A 27,257-nucleotide genomic window follows, 5' to 3' on the forward strand; every position below is an offset into this window, starting at 1 on the left:
CATGTTGTCCAAATGGGGTTGGGTATTGTAAATCTTGTATTATTTTTTGTGTTTTGTGTTGTGTCTTTGAATTTTGCATGCTTCATGTGGTACTAGGTGTTTGGGTTATTGTCTGTCTTGTATTATTTTTGGTGTTTTGTGTTGGGATCTTTGAATTTTTTATGTTTCATGTTGTCCAAATGGGGTTGGGTATTGTAAATCTTGTATTATTTTTTGTGTTTTGTGTTGTGTCTTTGAATTTTGCATGCTTCATGTGGTACTAGGTGTTTGGGTTATTGTCTGTCTTGTATTATTTTTGGTGTTTTGTGTTGGGATCTTTGAATTTTTTATGTTTCATGTTGGCCAAATGGGGTTGGGTATTGTAAATCTTGTATTATTTTTTGTGTTTTGTGTTGTGTCTTTGAATTTTGCATGCTTCATGTGGTACTATGTGTTTGGGTTATTGTCTGTCTTGTATTATTTTTGGTGTTTTGTGTTGGGATCTTTGAATTTTTTATGTTTCATGTTGTCCAAATGGGGTTGGGTATTGTAAATCTTGTATTCTTTTTGGTGTTTTGGGTTGTGTCTTTGAATTTTGCATGCTTCATGTGGTACTAGGTGTTTGGGTTATTGTCTGTCTTGTATTATTTTTGGTGTTTTGTGTTGGGATCTTTGAATTTTTTATGTTTCATGTTGTCCAAATGGGGTTGGGTATTGTAAATCTTGTATTCTTTTTGGTGTTTTGGGTTGTGTCTTTGAATTTTGCATGCTTCATGTGGTACTAGGTGTTTGGGTTATTGTCTGTCTTGTATTATTTTTGGTGTTTTGTGTTGGGATCTTTGAATTTTTTATGTTTCATGTTGTCCAAATGGGGTTGGGTATTGTAAATCTTGTATTATTTTTGGTGTTTTGGGTTGTGTCTTTGAATTTTGCATGCTTCATGTGGTACTAGGTGTTTGGGTTATTGTCTGTCTTGTATTATTTTTGGTGTTTTGTGTGGGGATCTTTGAATTTTTTATGTTTCATGTTGTCCAAATGGGGTTGGGTATTGTAAATCTTGTATTATTTTTGGTGTTTTGGGTTGTGTCTTTGAATTTTGCATGCTTCATGTGGTACTAGGTGTTTGGGTTATTGTCTGTCTTGTATTATTTTTGGTGTTTTGTGTGGGGATCTTTGAATTTTTTATGTTTCATGTTGTCCTAATGGGTTGGGTATTGTAAATCTTGTATTATTTTTGGTGTTTTGGGGTTGTGTCTTTGAATTTTGCATGCTTCATGTGGTACTAGGTGTTTGGATTATTGTCTGTCTTGTATTATTTTTTGTGTTTTGTGTTGTGTCTTTGAATTTTGTATGTTTCATGTGGTACTTCAAAATATTATTAATACAAACAGGCGGCCTGTTGTATTAATATAATATTTTGAAGTACCACATGAAACATACAAAATTCAAAGACACAACACAAAACACAAAAAATAATACAAGACAGACAATAATCCAAACACCTAGTACCACATGAAGCATGCAAAATTCAAAGACACAACCCCAAAACACCAAAAATAATACAAGATTTACAATACCCAACCCATTAGGACAACATGAAACATAAAAAATTCAAAGATCCCCACACAAAACACCAAAAATAATACAAGACAGACAATAACCCAAACACCTAGTACCACATGAAGCATGCAAAATTCAAAGACACAACCCAAAACACCAAAAATAATACAAGATTTACAATACCCAACCCCATTTGGACAACATGAAACATAAAAAATTCAAAGATCCCCACACAAAACACCAAAAATAATACAAGACAGACAATAACCCAAACACCTAGTACCACATGAAGCATGCAAAATTCAAAGACACAACCCAAAACACCAAAAATAATACAAGATTTACAATACCCAACCCCATTTGGACAACATGAAACATAAAAAATTCAAAGATCCCAACACAAAACACCAAAAATAATACAAGACAGACAATAACCCAAACACCTAGTACCACATGAAGCATGCAAAATTCAAAGACACAACCCAAAACACCAAAAAGAATACAAGATTTACAATACCCAACCCCATTTGGACAACATGAAACATAAAAAATTCAAAGATCCCAACACAAAACACCAAAAATAATACAAGACAGACAATAACCCAAACACCTAGTACCACATGAAGCATGCAAAATTCAAAGACACAACCCAAAACACCAAAAAGAATACAAGATTTACAATACCCAACCCCATTTGGACAACATGAAACATAAAAAATTCAAAGATCCCAACACAAAACACCAAAAATAATACAAGACAGACAATAACCCAAACACATAGTACCACATGAAGCATGCAAAATTCAAAGACACAACACAAAACACAAAAAATAATACAAGATTTACAATACCCAACCCCATTTGGCCAACATGAAACATAAAAAATTCAAAGATCCCAACACAAAACACCAAAAATAATACAAGACAGACAATAACCCAAACACCTAGTACCACATGAAGCATGCAAAATTCAAAGACACAACACAAAACACAAAAAATAATACAAGATTTACAATACCCAACCCCATTTGGACAACATGAAACATAAAAAATTCAAAGATCCCAACACAAAACACCAAAAATAATACAAGACAGACAATAACCCAAACACCTAGTACCACATGAAGCATGCAAAATTCAAAGACACAACACAAAACACAAAAAATAATACAAGATTTACAATACCCAACCCCATTTGGACAACATGAAACATAAAAAATTCAAAGATCCCAACACAAAACACCAAAAATAATACAAGACAGACAATAACCCAAACACCTAGTACCACATGAAGCATGCAAAATTCAAAGACACAACACAAAACACAAAAAATAATACAAGATTTACAATACCCAACCCATTTGGACAACATGAAACATAAAAAATTCAAAGATCCCAACACAAAACACCAAAAATAATACAAGACAGACAATAACCCAAACACCTAGTACCACATGAAGCATGCAAAATTCAAAGACACAACACAAAACACAAAAAATAATACAAGATTTACAATACCCAACCCATTTGGACAACATGAAACATAAAAAATTCAAAGATCCCAACACAAAACACCAAAAATAATACAAGACAGACAATAACCCAAACACCTAGTACCACATGAAGCATGCAAAATTCAAAGACACAACACAAAACACAAAAAATAATACAAGATTTACAATACCCAACCCCCTTTGGACAACATGAAACATAAAAAATTCAAAGATCCCAACACAAAACACCAAAAATAATACAAGACAGACAATAACCCAAACACCTAGTACCACATGAAGCATGCAAAATTCAAAGACACAACACAAAACACAAAAAATAATACAAGATTTACAATACCCAACCCATTTGGACAACATGAAACATAAAAAATTCAAAGATCCCAACACAAAACACCAAAAATAATACAAGACAGACAATAACCCAAACACCTAGTACCACATGAAGCATGCAAAATTCAAAGACACAACACAAAACACAAAAAATAATACAAGATTTACAATACCCAACCCATTTGGACAACATGAAACATAAAAAATTCAAAGATCCCAACACAAAACACCAAAAATAATACAAGACAGACAATAACCCAAACACCTAGTACCACATGAAGCATGCAAAATTCAAAGACACAACACAAAACACAAAAAATAATACAAGATTTACAATACCCAACCCATTTGGACAACATGAAACATAAAAAATTCAAAGATCCCAACACAAAACACCAAAAATAATACAAGACAGACAATAACCCAAACACCTAGTACCACATGAAGCATGCAAAATTCAAAGACCCAACCCAAAACACCAAAAATAATACAAGATTTACAATACCCAACCCCATTTGGACAACATGAAACATAAAAAATTCAAAGATCCCAACACAAAACACCAAAAATAATACAAGACAGACAATAACCCAAACACCTAGTACCACATGAAGCATGCAAAATTCAAAGACACAACACAAAACACAAAAAATAATACAAGATTTACAATACCCAACCCCATTTGGACAACATGAAACATAAAAAATTCAAAGATCCCAACACAAAACACCAAAAATAATACAAGACAGACAATAACCCAAACACCTAGTACCACATGAAGCATGCAAAATTCAAAGACACAACACAAAACACAAAAAATAATACAAGATTTACAATACCCAACCCCATTTGGACAACATGAAACATAAAAAATTCAAAGATCCCAACACAAAACACCAAAAATATTACAAGACAGACAATAACCCAAACACCTAGTATCACATGAAGCATGCAAAATTCAAAGACACAACCCAAAACACCAAAAATAATACAAGATTTACAATACCCAACCCCATTTGGACAACATGAAACATAAAAAATTCAAAGATCCCAACACAAAACACCAAAAATAATACAAGACAGACAATAACCCAAACACCTAGTACCACATGAAGCATGCAAAATTCAAAGACACAACACAAAACACAAAAAATAATACAAGATTTACAATACCCAACCCCATTTGGACAACATGAAACATAAAAAATTCAAAGATCCCAACACAAAACACCAAAAATAATACAAGACAGACAATAACCCAAACACCTAGTACCACATGAAGCATGCAAAATTCAAAGACACAACACAAAACACAAAAAATAATACAAGATTTACAATACCCAACCCATTTGGACAACATGAAACATAAAAAATTCAAAGATCCCAACACAAAACACCAAAAATAATACAAGACAGACAATAACCCAAACACCTAGTGCCACATGAAGCATGCAAAATTCAAAGACACAACCCAAAACACCAAAAATAATACAAGATTTACAATACCCAACCCCATTTGGACAACATGAAACATAAAAAATTCAAAGATCCCAACACAAAACACCAAAAATAATACAAGACAGACAATAACCCAAACACCTAGTACCACATGAAGCATGCAAAATTCAAAGACACAACACAAAACACAAAAAATAATACAAGATTTACAATACCCAACCCCATTTGGACAACATGAAACATAAAAAATTCAAAGATCCCAACACAAAACACCAAAAATAATACAAGACAGACAATAACCCAAACACCTAGTACCACATGAAGCATGCAAAATTCAAAGACACAACACAAAACACAAAAAATAATACAAGATTTACAATACCCAACCCCATTTGGACAACATGAAACATAAAAAATTCAAAGATCCAACACAAAACACCAAAAATAATACAAGACAGACAATAACCCAAACACCTAGTACCACATGAAGCATGCAAAATTCAAAGACACAACACAAAACACAAAAAATAATACAAGATTTACAATACCCAACCCATTTGGACAACATGAAACATAAAAAATTCAAAGATCCCAACACAAAACACCAAAAATAATACAAGACAGACAATAACCCAAACACCTAGTACCACATGAAGCATGCAAAATTCAAAGACACAACACAAAACACAAAAAATAATACAAGATTTACAATACCCAACCCATTTGGACAACATGAAACATAAAAAATTCAAAGATCCCAACACAAAACACCAAAAATAATACAAGACAGACAATAACCCAAACACCTAGTGCCACATGAAGCATGCAAAATTCAAAGACACAACCCAAAACACCAAAAATAATACAAGATTTACAATACCCAACCCCATTTGGACAACATGAAACATAAAAAATTCAAAGATCCCAACACAAAACACCAAAAATAATACAAGACAGACAATAACCCAAACACCTAGTACCACATGAAGCATGCAAAATTCAAAGACACAACACAAAACACAAAAAATAATACAAGATTTACAATACCCAACCCCATTTGGACAACATGAAACATAAAAAATTCAAAGATCCCAACACAAAACACCAAAAATAATACAAGACAGACAATAACCCAAACACCTAGTACCACATGAAGCATGCAAAATTCAAAGACACAACCCAAAACACCAAAAATAATACAAGATTTACAATACCCAACCCCATTTGGACAACATGAAACATAAAAAATTCAAAGATCCCAACACAAAACACCAAAAATAATACAAGACAGACAATAACCCAAACACCTAGTACCACATGAAGCATGCAAAATTCAAAGACACAACACAAAACACAAAAAATAATACAAGATTTACAATACCCAACCCCATTTGGACAACATGAAACATAAAAAATTCAAAGATCCCAACACAAAACACCAAAAATAATACAAGACAGACAATAACCCAAACACCTAGTACCACATGAAGCATGCAAAATTCAAAGACACAACACAAAACACAAAAAATAATACAAGATTTACAATACCCAACCCCATTTGGACAACATGAAACATAAAAAATTCAAAGATCCCAACACAAAACACCAAAAATAATACAAGACAGACAATAACCCAAACACCTAGTACCACATGAAGCATGCAAAATTCAAAGACACAACACAAAACACAAAAATAATACAAGATATATAATACCCAACCCCATTAGGACAACATGAACCATAAAAATTCAAAGTCACAACACAAAACACCAAAAATAATACAAGACAGACAATAACCCCAACACATTAGTACCACATGAAGCATACAATATTCAAAGACACAACACAAAACACCAAAAATAATACAAGACAGACAATAAACCATACACCTTAGGACACCATGAAACATAAAAATTCAAAAACACAAAAAATTGAAAAGTATAGAGTTAAAGATCTATAAGGAGACTATTTGGTTACCAACTCTCCATGATTTAGCTGGGGGGAGGGTCACCTGAACCCTCTCAAAGACCATCGGTAGCCCCCGGACCAATGCTTGAAGACATTTTCACTAGGTGACTGAAATCAGGGCATAAATGGTATTGCAGTTGTAAATATGTATATAGAAATTGACCACTAGGGGGGATATCCTTGACTTACCCCAGAATTACATTCAAGGACCACTGGTGGTCCCCAGACCAATGATTGAAAAACATTTCCCTAGATGACTGAGATCACATCAGGGCATAAATGGTATTGCAGTTGTAAATATATTTATAGAAATTGACCACTAGGGGGATATCCTTGACTTACACAATAATTACATTCAAGGACCACTGGTGGTCCCCAGACCAATGATTGAAAAACATTTCCCTAGATGACTGAGATCACATCAGGGCATAAATGGTATTGCAGTGTAAATATTTATATAGATATTGAACACTAGGGGGGTATCATTGATTTTTCACAAGAATTACATTCAAAGGACCATTGGTGGTCCCCAGACCATTGATTGAAAAACATTGCCCTTGATGACTGAGATCACATCAGGGCATAAATGGTATTGCAGTGTAAATATTTATATATAGAGATTGACCACTAGGTGGAATCACACACCAACTGTCAATGTATGTAAGGAATTTAAATACTAACTTGATTAATTTATGCATACAATTCACTTCAAAGAGTGGAGCCCCCCCCCCCCCCTCTGTGTTTATCTAATTTGCATGTCTGGCACCTGGCATTCCACAAAGGGGGGGGCCCCATCCCCCCCACCCCACCCCCGCGCTTTCATTTAATTTGCATGTCGCACCTGGCACCTGGTTAGAGCCCATCCCCCCCCCTTGTTTATCTAATTTGCATGTCTGGCACCTGGTTAGAACCCATCCCCCCACCAAACTTCAAACGATTTCAAAACAGTGACCCCCCTTCCCTAAATAAATATTGCCTGAGGTTAGCGACCACCCCCCCACCTTAACCCCAGTGACAAAATTTACATGTTAGGGACATGGCACATGGAGAAGCAGGGAGAGGGAGAGATGAGATCAGCTTTTTAAAACACACATCATGCATTTTATAAATAACCTATTATTAGTTTTTATTATTATTTAATTATAAACTATTATATGCTAATTATATTTATGGATATTTATATTTATGGATATTTATGATTTATGATTATGCTAATTATATCTATGGAATTCCTGGAATGTTTAATTACTAATTTGCATAATTAATTATGCAAATTATGCATTAATTGCTCACTAGCGCCACCAGTGGCCAAAAAAGGTACCGAACAGACACCATATCATACTACTATGGTGCACTCTGGGATTGCATGTGGCTAATGCATAGGATTAGTCGAGCTTTAAGGGATGGACCAGAGAGTGGGGGGGGGAAGGACAATTGTTACACCTTCCTCTTCTTTTCCACCTTCTCGTCATTACAGTCCTCCTTCTCTTCTTCTTCACAGTAGTGGTGAGTGAGTTGATGGAGATGCTTCTGGAGGTCGTGGGGTCGCGGCCGTTCTTTGCGGTCGTCCACTTGCTCCAGAAGGACCTGCTGTTGCCGACCAGCTCCCTTCACCACCGTTCGTCTGTGGGTGCGACCTTTACGCATCTGGGCCCTGCAGGACAGGCAAGGCATGGGCAGGTGTGTGAGATGGATGGGGGGAAACAGACTCAGAGGTCATCATCTTTAAAAAACAATCAAATGCAAATGAAGACGTGTCATTCAAGTAAGCAGGAAACATGTTAGCAGGAAAGAGAGAGAAAGCAACAGTCTCTCAAGAAGACAACAATTCCACAATCTTCTAATGCTACGTCTGTAACTACGTCTCCTGAAAGTCATGGACAGAAGCTGACATCTGTTCTTCATTTCTGTTCATGAAACCATATTTTCAAATACTGTATCTTTAAAAAAAAAAAAAAATTGTGTGCTTAGACTAATTTGAATTAGAGTACAGGACAAATGTACGCGTCAATCCGCTGTTTCTTCACGTTTTCAGCGCATAGTGCAGACTCTATGGTAGAAGCATTTGAAACAGTTACTGTAGTCATGAAGCAACACCTTTCTTGAGTCCAGCAGTCAAAAATGTGTTAGTCTTCATGTTTTGCAGGGATCTGAGGATTGTGTTAGAGAAGACTTGTACAGTAATGATAAACTACACATGCGCACGCACACGCACACATGCATACATGCACATTTTCAGTTTCACACACACAAACCTCCTGATAACAGTTCCATCCGCTTTGACAATCTCCCTCTCTACCACTTGAGGGAGCTGTGCTCTTTTAAAGCCACCTATGTAAGCCAGTGCCTGAATGAGTGAAAAGGGAAAGAGAGTCTCTGAGACTGTAGGGCTGTATTTTGCGTGTCTTAAGTACCAGGTCTTATTCCCTAACTTGAGTAAACTAAAGACCTGGAGGCGTGGTCAATGCTCTTTGGCCACTCAGAATAACCAAATGGCATTGATCACGCCTCCAGGTCTTTAGTTTACTCAAGTTAGGGAATAAGACCTGGTACTTAAGACACGCAAAATACAGCCCTGTACAATGTATCTGGAATGAATAACCAAATCGAAGGAAATGAGAAGGGGAGCTTGGATCTGTCAGTTCTGTACATTATATCAGAACTGCTGTAATATTATACAACATAATGACCCTGAGGAACTTTTCATGAGTCTTAATCCTAATTTATAACTATAATTGTAGATCAGTATTTTTTATTTTACATGATGTAAAACGTGATGAGACACCCTTGAGTGATGAGGTATGCACAATTAAGCTTCAGAAGCAGACATTATAACAGCAGTAGTCTCTCATTCCATATGCATCATATTATTTTTATATGTAAGAAATTGAAAAAATACATTTACATAAAAATTGGTCCATGTCCCACTTTTTGGGAAACAGTAGGCCTACAGTGCACTATACAAATGGACCATGGACAAAGTCAAGACAGCAGGTAAGAATATCTGTTCTTTTTTAGTCTTATCTGTAAGTCTAGGTTTAGGAGGTACTAGGTAGTGGATAACAAATCAGCTGGTTTGTAAACACACCTGTTTGAAATCGCCCCGCGCTGAGGGGAGGTCAGAGGTCAACGAGGAGTCACCATGGTGTGTCACTGTCCTTTCACCCTCCACCACCGTCGTCCTTTCCACCCGACTAACAGACTCCTCCCGCCTTGTCGCTGACAAACCCTCGCGTTCAGACAAAGTTACCTTGAATAAAAGGTTGATATTATTTATTATTCAGTGTTATTATTTGTTTCTTTTAGCTTGGTTTGACAAGACAGTCTTGTTTGATGGCTGTGTTCTGCCACCCCCCCCCCCCCCCAAACAAGATTGTCTTGTCAAACCATGTGACTTCCATTGGAAATGAATTGGATTGATCGGACAAGGACAAGACAACATATACAGACACAAGATCAGGTGTCTGATATGTGTGAGTGCAGCCTGTACACAGCCTGTACTGCAGCCCTGCACGCAGACACCATGTGCACGCGCACACACACATACGCACGCACGCGCACGCACGCACGCCACACACACACAAACACACACACACACACACACACACACACACACACACACACACACACCTACACTTACCTCTCTGTGATCTCCCTCACTCTTCAGCACAGTTCTCTTCACCACCTTGGAGTAGCCATCTCCCTCTGAGATGCTGACGGAACCCTGTGGTTCTCCTTCCATTGAAACCTCCTCATGCTCTACACCGTCCGCTGTCACACACTTACGGATTATCTTACGGGTCACCTGAAGAACATCAAGGGATCAATGTGCATTCCTCCATCTATTTACACATAATGTCCATGAAAACATTTGAGAAAACTAATGCCATACAGTCAGATAAATGTAAAACAAGATTTAATTGAAATAGATGTATTGTCTCCGCCAGGAACCTCTGCCCCACATTTTTGTTATAGCACCATCAGGAGGCAATTATTTGAAAGAAAATAATAATAAATAAAATAAATAATATATACACCACACAACAGCTCTAAGGTATTAATGACATAGTAAAATGTTGAAAATGAGTGGAATGCCCCTTTAATGAAAGACTGATATCCTAATATATCACATAACATTCAGTGTGCTGCTGATATCCTAATCTATCACATAACATTCAGTGTGCTGCTGATATCCTAATCTATCACATAACATTCAGTGTGCTGCTGATATCCTAATCTATCACATAACATTCAGTGTGCTGCTGATATCCTAATCTATCACATAACATTCAGTGTGCTGCTGATATCCTAATATATATAATCTATCACATAACATTCAGTGTGCTGCTGATATCCTAATCTATCACATAACATTCAGTGTGCTGCTGATATCCTAATATATATAATCTATCACATAACATTCAGTGTGCTGCTGATATCCTAATCTATCACATAACATTCAGTGTGCTGCTGATATCCTAATATATATAATCTATCACATAACATTCAGTGTGCTGCTGATATCCTAATCTATCACATAACATTCAGTGTGCTGCTGATATCCTAGCCTAGCCCTTTAATGAAAGACTGATATATAATCTATCACATAACATTCAGTGTGCTGCTGATATCCTAATATATATAATCTATCACATAACATTCAGTGTGCTGCTGATATCCTAGCCACAATTGTAATCTGCAATGAAAAATAATTATTCTGACTATTATTTTGATTATATTTAATGGTACCCTTGAGCTTGTGTACTTGCACAAGGTCATCATTGGCAAGATGATTGGCAAGAAAATACATCAACAAGTATTTTGATACAAATACTGGGTCATAATACAAATACAAAATACTGATCTGAGAAAGGTATTTAAGATACAAATACATGTATTTTGAAAATACACAATTACATTCGATAAAAACAATTCATAGATTGATTGCCAAATATTAAATGAATTACCCTTTTAACCACCATGTGTCCATTTTCATCCATGTACTGCTCTTCCATCACTGAGTGAGGGGGCAGGTCAGGTATTTCATCAACCTATAGGAGACACAAGGCACAGGACCTTGTCAGCAATGGTTGGAACATGACGGTGTTGCATGACTCACTTGGGGACATGCCAGCAACAAAAATAAATAGGATGCAAACAAATTGTGTTATTTACACGCGACAGGGAAATATTTGGTATTCAAACAAATCAGCACAACGTACAACCTGTTAAAAAACCTGTTCATGTGTTTTAGTTATTGCATATACCAAACCGGAGTAGCAGATCTAATGAAAATGACCGCTACAAGGGTCATTCATATTTCATACAATTGGCCAACACTGTTTGTTAGACACAAAATAGGTATATATAGATAGAATTTAGACTTTTAAATATTTACACCCTACATGCTCACACATGATCACACTTCAGTCCATGCTCCGATGGATACCTGAATGAAAACTCTCCTTCGCACTACTCTGGTGGTCCAAAATTCCTCATCTGAACTGTCACCTGAAACTGTTCCAAGCTGTGCTGTGATCTCCTGACCAGTTAAGACAAATATATTGTGGTTGGTTTAAATACAATGGCAGCAGAGCAAGCAATAGCTGTAAATTGTAATGGAAGGTAACACACTGGAGAAAAAAAACATTTGATTTGCAGTGCCATTTTAGAATGCATTCCATGCATGTGTGTGGTTAGATAATGAATTGGAATGTTTTAAAATGTTATTCTCAAGAGTGAAATCCGCAGCAAAAGCAAATCTGATATATGTTTAAGCAAATGTCAGCTGTGATGAACAAAACCATCTATAAAGAAAAACAAAGCTGGTGAAGTATTTGTCTCTGCATTTGTTAGCGTTGCGTGAATCAACAAACGGCATGCTAAGGATTAGGATCGGTCAATTCTTCAATCAAAATGAAAAAGAGGGTTAAACTGAGTTTCATCCACGAGGCCACAGTTATTATAAAGCAGGGAGTTGGGTTAGCAGCTCTGGGTGGGAAACCTTGAAAGGGCACGACGTGTGTCGTGTGCCAAATCTCATCTTACCCTTGCCAGAGCATTATCATCACATGCTGCCCCTCCACAGGCAGGAAGTTCTTGCGAAGCCTCATAAAAGGTGGAATCTTCTTTGTGTGCTTCAGGGGACTCTGCTAACTTGTCATAGGACTCATTTCTATCATCAGAGGGCTCGCATACATCCTCATAGTCATCACTTTCCGAGGACAAGGCAAAGTGTACTCCTTTGCCTTGTCTGCAGGCAGTGTAAAGTTGGTCTTTTGATTTGGTATACGTCTTTCCTGGTCCTCCATGACTGGTGTTCTTTCTCTTAGGTTCATCAGACTCGGTCTCTGAGAAATGTGACCCAACCTGCTCACAGTCAAAAAATGGCTCTTGGTCAGAGTCTTCAAAGCTTGCAATACCAGCAACACTGTGCAAAGCGTTTGGTTTGGAGCTATTGACGTTTGAGTTACTAGAGGACTCGGCATACTCAGGCGGGACGCTGAACTCCTCATCAAAGGCTGATGCCACATCTGCTTCGGGTCCAGATAAAGTGGTCTGAAATGCAGGATGCTCATTGCTTACAGGGGTTAAAGAATCCCTTGATTGTTGTGAGTTGGTCCTCTGTCTAAATTCAACAGAGGGCGAGTTATAGTTTTCTGGACAGGAGTATGGCATCAATTCCTCAAACTGGAATTGTCTTGGACAGGTGACTGTCTCGGGAGTTTGTGGAGTCAAATCAGAGACAGAATGAGAGGAGAGATCATCAGTCTGAATGGTTTCAAGGGTAGTTGTCTCTATGATATATGGACTTTTATCTTGGGTACATTGTGTTTCTTTTAGCTCATAGCGGTTTGTTCCAGTACATGAAGTGTCCGAAACCATCTCAGTTTTAATCAAAAGGGGCATTTCCTTGGCCATGTGATCAATACTGGAATTTTCTTCAGTAGCATCAAATAGATCTTCCTCGGGTAGGTGAGGTTGGTGTTTCTTTAGAGACAACTCAGGAAGAGTCACTGAAGTGGCTATATCAGAAGAATCTTCATCACGTGTATTAGGGTGAACCACTTCACACAGAAAACTGGATTCTATTGATGGCCCCATAAGGTGCACAGGAGATTCTTGAATCTCAATTGACCCTGTGGGCGAGTTGGCATTAGTTGTAACGGTATCTGATGTTTCAACTCTGTGTGAGTGAATGGAAGTAACTGGGTCCAAGCTGTCAAACTGAGCAGGTGTGTATATAACTATGCACTGCTCTGATGATGCTTTAATCAGATCAGGAGTGATTCTGAATACTTCTGGTTCAGTTTGATCCACAGTGGTGATATATGCAGGCGCTGAGGCTGGTGCATGTATTTGTGTTTGTATAACGGAGGACACATTGGCTCTGAAGGTATTACTAGCTTCACCAAGGCACTGGTCTTCTGGCGAGAGGTCATCAAGCTCAATATAAGGTTCATCCAAATCAGGACTTTCATCACTTGATTCTGACGGAGGTTCAAGTATCTCTGGTTTGAAATTCAGTTTCATCTCTTCTAGATCTGATAACAGCCGATCGAGCTGAGGGGATCCGGACCCTGTTGGTGTTCCAGGAGTCGGCTCCAAAGACACGACAGCTGAATCCTCTTGATGGTCTTTGGATGTATGTCTCAGTAGGTCTGGTACCACTAGGCTCGTGTCATCTAAGGTGGATTCTAGACTTGATAGGCTTTCTTCTCTTTCCGGTGGTGAGCTCATTTCATCAGTAGGGGTAATTTCAACGTGGGTTTGACTGCAGTCAAATCCAGTTTGATCGTCAAATTCTGAAGATGATTGCTTTTCAGGTAAAAGCGTATTAATTGGATTGTGTGCCGATGATGGAAACTCAGTTGAATAGGCCTGATTCTGTTCTAAATCGACAATTGAAGTTTCAGAAAGATTTCTTGTGGAAGATCCAGAGGACACCTACAAGAAATGATAAAATGGAATGAGGTATAGAAAAATAAATGTGAATAAATGGATATGTCATGGGTAATGTTTTCTTCAGGGGGTTTGAAAGAATCATACATTGCATGCACTTTTTCTATGATTATGATTTACTCAATTTGGAAATAGACTTCCAACTTGCACATTTAAAGGTTCTGTGAGTGATTTTATTTTTGTTAAAGTAATTGGTAAATAGCTCTACATTGCCATAGTAATCACCACCATAGAGTATTTGTTCAGTAGCAGGGGTCTCCCCATCTCTACAGCAGAAAAAGTGAAGGAAGTTTGTTTGAAAGAAGTGATGAAATACACAAATGCGTTTGTATGAAATGGTATCCCACCTGATATTTTATTGTGTTTACTAATGGGAGAGATGGGGAGACCCATGATACTGAACAAACATTATACTATAGCTATGATTGTCAGAATATAGAGCTTTAACTTTTTAACAAAACAGAAACAACAACAAAAAAACACTTACATCATGCACCTTTAACAGCCTTGTGCAGATATAATGTATTATTAATACACTTGCATCAAAATGCATCATAAAATTATGGAAATGTTTGTGATTTGGAAGTGAGAATACTATTGGAGGCATTAGATTTAGTGTCTGTGATATCAAAATGATTGTTTACATCATCATATTTAATGTAAATATATGATGCACACCATGAAAGTGTATTTGAGTTGGATGGTATTCCTGGTACAAATGGGCTAAAAACACTAAAGCAATACATTAATAGGGCACTGATAAAAAGGTCAGACTTATATGACAAATCATTGTGTCACATCATGGTAGGAGCATTCATGGTTGTTGATCCATTCATTTCCATTAGTTGTAGTTGCTGTTGCTCTAATGCAAACATGCCACAGCAGAAAACTGAAGCCCCTAGATCAGACACATTAGTGGAAGCTTCAGCACAGCGTCCTAAGCAAGTTTCACACACTATGCACTGTCATCTCCATTCATTTTGAAAGCCTCATTGCATTCTCTGCCGAACACAAGCTTGTGCTGTCTTACCGACAACCAGGACCTTTCACTTCCCCTCTCATGGTCTTTCTTGTCATGATCTTGGGTCTGTTTATTGTCGTTTTGATTGATGCTCAGTCCACTAATCATGTTCTCTTCTTTTCATTGAGTTTCCTTCCTTCAAGTATTTTATGGAAATGCATCTCCAGCCAGACAGCATGAATTGCAGTTTAATTCTGATGGCATGAGACTCAACACTATACAAATTTGCCTAATGCTGGCAATCTGAGGAGGAAGCCTTACATATAACCTGGAGAAAAAACGTATGAGGAGGGTCCTCTGTACTGTTTATCAACTGTTTCACATTAAACCGTGGTATATGAGATTTTGTTTCTGTGTATGTTTCCTCATTGTCTGCTGATCTAATGTTGTTAAATGTTTTCCATTGGCTTTGGAACATAGCTTTACAGAAGCCTACCTTACTATGGAGGATTTCCTTTAGAAAATGGATCATAATGGTCCCATGTAATTGTTGTTAAGAACACAGAATACTAGCCAACATTTTAAGACAAAGGTTGTCCTATTTTAGACACTGTATGATGATAATGATTCCAACACAATTTCTATAGATGGCTTTCAACATTTCCAGGACATACATGGTGGTTTTAACTCCGGATAAGATAAACAGTATAGTCAACAAAGGACTGATTAGTGTGGTTGCCGATAGGCAAAAAGAATATTCTTATTGGTCTTTTTTTACCCTCATCTTATTGGACAATAATTACAACCCCCCCACTCTATAATTCCACAGGATACACATTTTTTGACCCTCATCTTATTGGACAATATACGGTGACATCACAATGATATACATCAACCACAATCGCAATTCGATTCGTCGTTACAAATATTCAGCTTGAGGGCTGAAATGCTGAATTCATGTGGTTTATTGTTCTTAAATTAAAAATAAAGGCTCAACCTCTGAATATGTTGGAGGATATAGAGTTACGGTATGAATGTACAGTGAATGGCACTATAGCTGCTTCTGCTTGTCAGTTAATTGTAGTAAAAGCAGTGCTTTACAGGAGATGACTTATCTACTTACAAAAGTAAATGATAATTAAATTACTTTCTATTTTGGGAGATTGGGGGAAAAAAAAATAATAATAAAAAAAGAGAGAGAAAGAAAAATAATGATGCAGGGAAGACGTTTATTTCGGTTACAGGGGTGTGTACTTCAATGACATGTTGTTGAATGAAAACACAATGGATTCAGTGGACTCTGTTGTTATCAAAGCAGTTCCATAAATCTGTCATGTACTCGTCATGTACTCTATAGGATAAGTGTAGTCATGGGTTTCCAGAAGTTGGCACATGCCAGAAACAACATGTGTATGGTAAGCGATATACACCACTCTGTCCCGAATTCAACTTAGGGTCTAAGATTCTAGCCATGATACATTACAACATCGGGATTTAACACATTTTATCTAAAGGGTGGGATGGGGTGCACACAGGGGTGTAGTTACGATTGTTCTGTAAGAAAGTTGGGCCGCCAAAGTCATGTCTATGAGTCAAGTCTCTGAATGGACTATTCAATTTAGGCTCAGAAGCTCTCAAAGGTGGTCATTCATCTTTTTTCAGAAAGATGGGCTTCTGCGTATGTCCAATGTATAAACTAATACTTCGGTTGGACGACAAAGATACATTTGCAGTTTCATTTTCAACAGAACAATACTGACAATGTCAAACAGAATACAAGGAACATAGCCCTCAAATATATTTTTTAAAGCTTGGAAAAAGTTGAATGAAGTAATACAGAGAATCACAATATTCAATCCCATCAAGATTCGGCAGTTGTTTTTTTGTATTTATAAGCTGCTTCTGCTGCTGTTTTCCAACAATTATGAAGTCATTTGCCGCACTTTTCTGAGATGTATTGAAGCAGGACTTTTAGAGACTGAATATTGTGATTTGTATTGCAAATCTGGTGAGTCTGTGTGGATAGTGGGGGCTACACTCATGCAACAGATTCTGGTGGTAGTGGTCTTGTGTCAGTGACTAGTCACTTCCACAAGGCCACTGGTAAATATATCATATGTCTCCTTCATCTGGAAGAGAAGCAATCTCAACCATTTCCCATTCAGCAGAATCTGGGGTCTTAAATATGGGTCCTGTCGCAGGTGTTTCAGATGGTGACATAGGCGTGTCAGTTGGACATTCTGTTGCTGAATAATAACTGACTGTAGAGTCATCTGACATTTTGTCATCTGATAAGGTTTGTATATCGCTAAAGCTTTGCTGTTCCTCAGTGCCAACTGATTGATGTGCATCGCAAAGTACCCCAGGCTGATCTTCCTCTGTACATTCAGAGAAGGTTATCTCATCAAGACTTGACTCAGAATAATCTGATTGAGTCAATAGTTCTTTCTCTGATTCTCCTAGTGATTCGACGTGTTCTGCTTCTGGTGTGTTTAGTGCAGACAACCAGCAGTCAAGGAAGGACTGAGTATAATCATCCTCTGAGGACAAAAGATCAGTTAATGGGGAGACTTGAAATATCTCAATATCTCCTTCTCCTGGTGACTCTGACTGTTTCAAATGACTGGTACTTTGTACCACGTGTGCCTGCCCTTTGGAATCTTTTTCATGGTCATATTCTGAGCTAAACGATCCCGGTGAATCTGGTCTGTGTTCTGCAAATAACTCTTCGAGACTATATGTGGTGTATTCAAGATCTGAGCTTTCTGAAGCAGAGGAGAATGGGCTGGCTCCAGAGAACTGGAAGTAATCATTACAAATCTGATTTCCATATTGGGGAATTGGGGAGTCGGGAGAAAGTCGTCTATACTCGTTTAACAATGCAACGGAGTCCGGTGAAGAAGGTCTAGATTCTGAAAACAATACTTCTGGGAATATAAAATCATCAACAGAAGATACTGATTCGGGTGACAATGGTCTATTCTTCAACAACAATTTGTTGAAGGGCTTGTGAAATTCACTGCCAATTACAATGGAATCAGGGGACTCTGCTCTGTCATCATCAAACATAAAATAAGGGCCTGGATCTGAGAACTCCCAGTCTGAAATTATTGATTCGGGTGACATTGATCGATCTTCTGAGAATTCCAGACGACAATATTGTGAATTGAACTGTAGAATTGGTGAGTCTGAGGATAGTGGCCTATATGATGCAACAGATTCTGGTGAAGGTGGCCTCATATCAGTGATCGTGTGGTGAACAGATAAAAGATTTCTGTCACCTGAGCCTGTGAGTGATTCAGGAGAGAGTGGCCTATGTTGTGGAAATTCCCATTCGGTGGAATATAGGGTTGGAACTATAAATCCAGTCTCAATTATTTCAGATGGTGATGTATGAGTGCTAGAATGGCATTCTCGTACTGTATATTCAGTGATTGTAGGACATGGTAGAGAAGAAACTAATACCGTTTTGTCATCTAATATGCTTTCAAAATAGCCTAATTCATCTGGGTGCGGTTGTGGTGTATCACAAAGTACCTCTTCCTGATTCTCCACTGTACATTCAGAGGACATGGACATGGCTTTGTCTGCTAGTGGGTTCCCTGTAGAGAAAGGTGATTCGTCGATGAGACTTAGCTCAGATTGCACTGATTCAGGGGTCATTGGTTGGACTGTCTCTGATTCTCCTAGTGAGGTAACTGGTGGTCTTAATTCGGACAACCAGTAGTCGAGGAAATACTGAGTGTATTCATTTTCTGATAAGTCAATTTCAGTTGATGAAGTAGTGGCTTGAAATACACTTTCAACGTCTTCTGAAACATCACTGAGGCTTTGTACCACAGCCGCATAAGATTGAAGCATTGGATCTGATGACGATAGGCTGCTAATGTGACTCTCTCCTTTGGTGTCCTTTTCATATGCATATTCTGAGCTAAATGATTTTGGTGTATCTGGTCTGTTTTCTGCAAATAACTCCTTAAGACAATATGCAGTGTATTCAAGTTCTGAGCTTTCTGATGCCGACGAGGAAGACCTGGGTCCTGAGAACTGTAAGTAATAATCACAAAATCCCTGTTCATATTGACAAATTGGAGAGTCCGGGGAAAGTGGTCTATACTTGTTTAAGAAAGCGACTGATTCGGGTGAGGATGGTCTAAATTCTGAAAAGAAGACATCTGGGAATAAAAGATCATCAAGAGAAGATATTGATTCTGGTGACAATGGCCTGTACTCATCAAATTCACTATCAAACAGAATGGAATCAGGAGATGCTGGTCTATTTTCATCAAACAATTGATCAAGGCTTGAGTCAGAACCCTCCCAGTCTGAAATGATCGATTCAGGTGATTCTATTGCCTCAAAGTCAACAAGTGACTCTGGGGACTCTGGTCTTTTGTCAGAAAGCAGGTCCTGTAGGCAATATTCAGAATAATCAAGGTCTGAAATCGCTGACATAGGGGACAAAGGTCTGCTGCTAGGGTAATGCAAATAATAATCACAGTGATGGTGCCTGAGCTGAGCAAGAGTCGGGAGAGGACGCCAGGAGCTGTATGCCTCAACTGATGCCACAGACCCTGGGGAGGATGGTCTAAATTCTAATAACCAGTCCTGCAACTGTGAAAAGTCAAAATCTGAAGACATTGACTCTGGGGAAAGGGGCCTCTCATGAGACAGCTGTTGCATGTCTGCTAAAATGGATTCTGGAGAATCTGGTCTAGCTCGTTCAAACAGGCTTTCAAGACATAGATCGGCCTCTTCCCAATCTGATGTGTCTGACACTGGTGAAGGCGACCTATTTGCTAGATATCCAAAATCATAAACATAAACCGCCCATTTGAACTCAGGTATGGGTGAGTCAGGAGAGAGGGACCTAAATTCATCCAGAGATGGTGCGGAGTCAGTGGACTGAGGTCTTAATTCAGTCATCCAATAGTCGAGGAAAGACTGATTGTAATCATCGTGGGATGACCATGATTCAGGGGAAAGAGGTCTGATTTCATGGGCATCCTGTTTAACGCTAGGATCTGACTCCTTCAATTGGGCTCTACCTTTGACATCTGCATAGCTTAGATGTTCCACTGCTGACACTATTCTCAGTGCAGCTAGTGAATCGTTAATTTGCTGAGTTTTCTCGTGTGATGTGAATGAGTCTGGTGAGTCTGGCCTGCTTTCATCAAACAAGTCCTCCAAACAATAACCAGAGTACTCAATATCTGACACCATAGACCGAGGTGACTCAGGTCTACCTCCAGTATACTGTAAGTAGTAATTACAATGTTGATCGCTGACTTGGCCAACTGTCGGGTGGTCAAACAAGTGACACTCGTCAAGTGATGCCACAGACCCTGGGGAAGATGGTCTAAAGTCTGCCAACCAGTCCTGCAACTGTGAAAACTCAAAATCTGAAGACATTGATTCTGGGGAAAGGGGCCTCTCACGAGATAGCTGTTCCATGTCTGCTAAAATGGATTCTGGAGAATCTGGTCTAGCTCGTTCAAACAGGCTTTCAAGACATAGATCGGCCTCTTCCCAATCTGATGTGTCTGACACTGGTGAAGGCGACCTATTTGCTAGATATCCAAAATTATAAACATAAACCGCCCATTTGAACTCAGGTATGGGTGAGTCGGGAGAGAGGGACCTAAATTCATCCAGAGATGGTGCGGAGTCAGTGGACTGAGGTCTTAATTCAGTCATCCAATAGTCGAGGAAAGACTGGTTGTAATCATCATGGGATGACCATGATTCAGGGGAAAGAGGTCTGATTTCATGGGCATCCAGTTTAACGGTAGGATCTGACTCCTTCAATTGGGCTCTACCTTTGACATCTGCATAGCTTATATGTTTCACTGCTGACAGTATTCTCAGTGCAGCTAGTGAATCGTTCATTTGCTGAGATTTCTCATGTGATGTGAATGAGTCTGGTGAGTCTGGCCTGCTTTCATCAAACAAGTCCTCCAAACAATAACCAGAGTACTCAATATCTGACACCATAGACCGAGGTGACTCAGGTCTACCTCCAGTATACTGTAAGTAGTAATTACAATGTTGATCGCTGACTTGGCCAACTGTCGGGTGGTCAAACAAGTGACACTCGTCAAGTGATGCCACAGACCCTGGGGAAGATGGTCTAAAGTCTGCCAACCAGTCCTGCAACTGTGAAAACTCAAAATCTGAAGACATTGATTCTGGGGAAAGGGGCCTCTCACGAGAAAGCTGTTCCATGTCTGCTAAAATGGATTCTGGAGAATCTGGTCTAGCTCGTTCAAACAGGCTTTCAAGACATAGATCGGCCTCTTCCCAATCTGATGTGTCTGACACTGGTGAAGGCGACCTATTTGCTAGATATCCAAAATTATAAACATAAACCGCCCATTTGAACTCAGGGATGGGTGAGTCGGGAGAGAGGGACCTAAATTCATCCAGAGATGGTGCGGAGTCAGTGGACTGAGGTCTTAATTCAGTCATCCAATAGTCGAGGAAAGACTGGTTGTAATCATCGTGGGATGACCATGATTCAGGGGAAAGAGGTCTGATTTCATGGGCATCCAGTTTAACGCTAGGATCTGACTTCTTCAATTGGGCTCTACCTTTGACATCTGCATAGCTTAGATGTTGCACTGCTGACACTATTCTCAGTGCAGCTAGTGAATCGTTAATTTGCTGAGTTTTCTCATGTGATGTGAATGAGTCTGGTGAGTCTGGCCTGCTTTCATCAAACAAGTCCTCCAAACAATAACCAGAGTACTCAATATCTGACACCATAGACCGAGGTGACTCAGGTCTACCTCCAGTATACTGTAAGTAGTAATTACAATGTTGATCGCTGACTTGGCCAACTGTCGGGTGGTCAAACAAGTGACACTCGTCAAGTGATGCCACAGACCCTGGGGAAGATGGTCTAAAGTCTGCCAACCAGTCCTGCAACTGTGAAAACTCAAAATCTGAAGACATTGATTCTGGGGAAAGGGGCCTCTCACGAGAAAGCTGTTCCATGTCTGCTAAAATGGATTCTGGAGAATCTGGTCTAGCTCGTTCAAACAGGCTTTCAAGACATAGATCGGCCTCTTCCCAATCTGATGTGTCTGACACTGGTGAAGGCGACCTATTTGCTAGATATCCAAAATTATAAACATAAACCAACCATTTGAACTCAGGTATGGGTGAGTCGGGAGAGAGGGACCTAAATTCATCCAGAGATGGTGCGGAGTCAGTGGACTGAGGTCTTAATTCAGTCATCCAATAGTCGAGGAAAGACTGATTGTAATCATCGTGGGATGACCATGATTCAGGGGAAAGAGGTCTGATTTCATGGGCACCCAGTTTAACGCTAGGATCCGACTCCTTCAATTGGGCTCTACCTTTGACATCTGCATAGCTTAGATGTTTCACTGCTGACACTATTCTCAGTGCAGCTAGTGAATCGTTAATTTGCTGAGTTTTCTCGTGTGATGTGAATGAGTCTGGTGAGTCTGGCCTGCTTTCATCAAACAAGTCCTCCAAACAATAACCAGAGTACTCAATATCTGACACCATAGACCGAGGTGACTCAGGTCTACCTCCAGTATACTGTAAGTAGTAATTACAATGTTGATCGCTGACTTGGCCAACTGTCGGGTGGTCAAACAAGTGACACTCGTCAAGTGATGCCACAGACCCTGGGGAAGATGGTCTAAAGTCTGCCAACCAGTCCTGCAACTGTGAAAACTCAAAATCTGAAGACATTGATTCTGGGGAAAGGGGCCTCTCACGAGATAGCTGTTCCATGTCTGCTAAAATGGATTCTGGAGAATCTGGTCTAGCTCGTTCAAACAGGCCTTCAAGACATAGGTCGGCATCTTCCCAATCTGATGTGTCTGACAGTGGTGAAGGCGACCTATTTGCTAGATATACAAAATCAGAAGCAAAAGCCTGCCATTTGAATTGAGGTATGGGAGAGTCAGGAGAGAGGGGCCTATATTCATCCAGAGATGGTGCGGAGTCAGTGGACTGAGGTCTTAATTCAGTCATCCAATAGTCGAGGAAAGACTGATTGTAACCATCGTGGGATGACCATGATTCAGGGGAAAGAGGTCTGATTTCATGTGCTTGCTTTTGAACACTAGGATCTTCCTCTTTCAATTGGGCTGTACATTTCACAACATCTGCATAGCTTAGATGTTTCACTGCTGACAGTATTCTCAGTGCAGCTAGTGAATCGTTAATTTGCTGAGTTTTCTCGTGTGATGTGAATGAGTCTGGTGAGTCTGGCCTGCTTTCATCAAACAAGTCCTCCAAACAATAACCAGAGTACTCAATATCTGACACCATAGACCAAGGAGACTCAGGTCTACCTCCAGTATACTGTAAGTAGTAATTACAATGTTGATCGCTGACTTGGCCAACTGTCGGGTGGTCAAACAAGTGACACTCGTCAAGTGATGCCACAGACCCTGGGGAAGATGGTCTAAAGTCTGCCAACCAGTCCTGCAACTGTGAAAACTCAAAATCTGAAGACATTGATTCTGGGGAAAGGGGCCTCTCACGAGATAGCTGTTCCATGTCTGCTAAAATGGATTCTGGAGAATCTGGTCTAGCTCGTTCAAACAGGCCTTCAAGACATAGGTCGGCATCTTCCCAATCTGATGTGTCTGACACTGGTGAAGGTGACCTATTTGCTAGATATACAAAATCAGAAGCAAAAGCCTGCCATTTGAATTGAGGTATGGGAGAGTCAGGAGAGAGGGGCCTATATTCATCCAGAGATGGTGCGGAGTCAGTGGACTGAGGTCTTAATTCAGTCATCCAATAGTCGAGGAAAGACTGATTGTAATCATCGTGGGATGACCATGATTCAGGGGAAAGAGGTCTGATTTCATGTGCTTCCTTTTGAACAGTAGGATCTTCCTCTTTCAATTGGGCTGTACATTTCACAACATCTGCATAGCTTAGATGTTTCACTGCTGACAGTATTCTCAGTGCAGCTAGTGAATCGTTAATTTGCTGAGTTTTCTCATATGATGTGAATGAGTCTGGTGAGTCTGGCCTGCTTTCATCAAACAAGTCCTCCAAACAATAACCAGAGTACTCAATATCTGACACCATAGACCGAGGTGACTCAGGTCTACCTCCAGTATACTGTAAGTAGTAATTACAATGTTGATCGCTGACTTGGCCAACTGTCGGGTGGTCAAACAAGTGACACTCGTCAAGTGATGCCACAGACCCTGGGGAAGATGGTCTAAAGTCTGCCAACCAGTCCTGCAACTGTGAAAACTCAAAATCTGAAGACATTGATTCTGGGGAAAGGGGCCTCTCACGAGATAGCTGTTCCATGTCTGCTAAAATGGATTCTGGAGAATCTGGTCTAGCTCGTTCAAACAGGCTTTCAAGACATAGGTCGGCATCTTCCCAATCTGATGTGTCTGACACTGGTGAAGGCGACTTATTTGCTAAATATCCAAAATCAGAAGCAAAAGCCTGCCATTTGAATTGAGGTATGGGAGAGTCAGGAGAGAGGGGCCTATATTCATCCAGAGATGGTGCGGAGTCAATGGACTGAGGTCTTAATTCAGTCATCCAATAGTCGAGGAAAGACTGATTGTAATCATCGTGGGATGACCATGATTCAGGGGAAAGAGGTCTGATTTCATGTGCTTGCTTTTGAACACTAGGATCTTCCTCTTTCAATTGGGCTGTACATTTCACAACATCTGCATAGCTTAGATGTTTCACTGCTGACAGTATTCTCAGTGCAGCTAGTGAATCGTTAATTTGCTGAGTTTTCTCATATGATGTGAATGAGTCTGGTGAGTCTGGCCTGCTTTCATCAAACAAGTCCTCCAAACAATAACCAGAGTACTCAATATCTGACACCATAGACCGAGGTGACTCAGGTCTACCTCCAGTATACTGTAAGTAGTAATTACAATGTTGATCGCTGACTTGGCCAACTGTCGGGTGGTCAAACAAGTGACACTCGTCAAGTGATGCCACAGACCCTGGGGAAGATGGTCTAAAGTCTGCCAACCAGTCCTGCAACTGTGAAAACTCAAAATCTGAAGACATTGATTCTGGGGAAAGGGGCCTCTCACGAGATAGCTGTTCCATGTCTGCTAAAATGGATTCTGGAGAATCTGGTCTAGCTCGTTCAAACAGGCCTTCAAGACATAGGTCGGCATCTTCCCAATCTGATGTGTCTGACACTGGTGAAGGCGACCTATTTGCTAGATATACAAAATCAGAAGCAAAAGCCTGCCATTTGAATTGAGGTATGGGAGAGTCAGGAGAGAGGGGCCTATATTCATTCAGAGATGGTGCGGAGTCAGTGGACTGAGGTCTTAATTCAGTCATCCAATAGTCGAGGAAAGACTGATTGTAATCATCGTGGGATGACCATGATTCAGGGGAAAGAGGTCTGATTTCATGTGCTTGCTTTTGAACACTAGGATCTTCCTCTTTCAATTGGGCTGTACATTTCACAACATCTGCATAGCTTAGATGTTTCACTGCTGACAGTATTCTCAGTGCAGCTAGTGAATCGTTAATTTGCTGAGTTTTCTCATATGATGTGAATGAGTCTGGTGAGTCTGGCCTGCTTTCATCAAACAAGTCCTCCAAACAATAACCAGAGTACTCAATATCTGACACCATAGACCGAGGTGACTCAGGTCTACCTCCAGTATACTGTAAGTAGTAATTACAATGTTGATCGCTGACTTGGCCAACTGTCGGGTGGTCAAACAAGTGACACTCGTCAAGTGATGCCACAGACCCTGGGGAAGATGGTCTAAAGTCTGCCAACCAGTCCTGCAACTGTGAAAACTCAAAATCTGAAGACATTGATTCTGGGGAAAGGGGCCTCTCACGAGATAGCTGTTCCATGTCTGCTAAAATGGATTCTGGAGAATCTGGTCTAGCTCGTTCAAACAGGCTTTCAAGACATAGGTCGGCATCTTCCCAATCTGATGTGTCTGACACTGGTGAAGGCGACTTATTTGCTAAATATCCAAAATCAGAAGCAAAAGCCTGCCATTTGAATTGAGGTATGGGAGAGTCAGGAGAGAGGGGCCTATATTCATCCAGAGATGGTGCGGAGTCAGTGGACTGAGGTCTTAATTCAGTCATCCAATAGTCGAGGAAAGACTGATTGTAATCATCGTGGGATGACCATGATTCAGGGGAAAGAGGTCTGATTTCATGTGCTTGCTTTTGAACACTAGGATCTTCCTCTTTCAATTGGGCTGTACATTTCACAACATCTGCATAGCTTAGATGTTTCACTGCTGACAGTATTCTCAGTGCAGCTAGTGAATCGTTAATTTGCTGAGTTTTCTCATATGATGTGAATGAGTCTGGTGAGTCTGGCCTGCTTTCATCAAACAAGTCCTCCAAACAATAACCAGAGTACTCAATATCTGACACCATAGACCGAGGTGACTCAGGTCTACCTCCAGTATACTGTAAGTAGTAATTACAATGTTGATCGCTGACTTGGCCAACTGTCGGGTGGTCAAACAAGTGACACTCGTCAAGTGATGCCACAG

General features: G+C 39.6%; 1 protein-coding gene across 1 annotated transcript in view; it reads right to left on the reverse strand.

The window, feature by feature from the left end:
• Positions 1–8,246: 8,246 nt before the first annotated feature.
• Positions 8,247–27,257, reverse strand: part of LOC308312245 (ankyrin-2-like) — a gene marked incomplete at both ends in the record, with an annotated part of 120,383 nt that continues 101,372 nt past the window's right edge. Inside the window, 5 exons of the mRNA XM_080758906.1 lie at positions 8,247–8,463; positions 9,065–9,156; positions 10,450–10,614; positions 11,777–11,860; positions 12,858–13,367. Coding sequence (XP_080615032.1) covers positions 8,247–8,463; positions 9,065–9,156; positions 10,450–10,614; positions 11,777–11,860; positions 12,858–13,367 — 1,068 coding nt within the window. The remainder of the gene's footprint in view (positions 8,464–9,064; positions 9,157–10,449; positions 10,615–11,776; positions 11,861–12,857; positions 13,368–27,257) is intronic.

This window comes from Protomyctophum bolini, assembly GCF_963924005.1.
Source record: "Protomyctophum bolini genome assembly, chromosome: 3".
NCBI lineage: Eukaryota > Metazoa > Chordata > Actinopteri > Myctophiformes > Myctophidae > Protomyctophum > Protomyctophum bolini.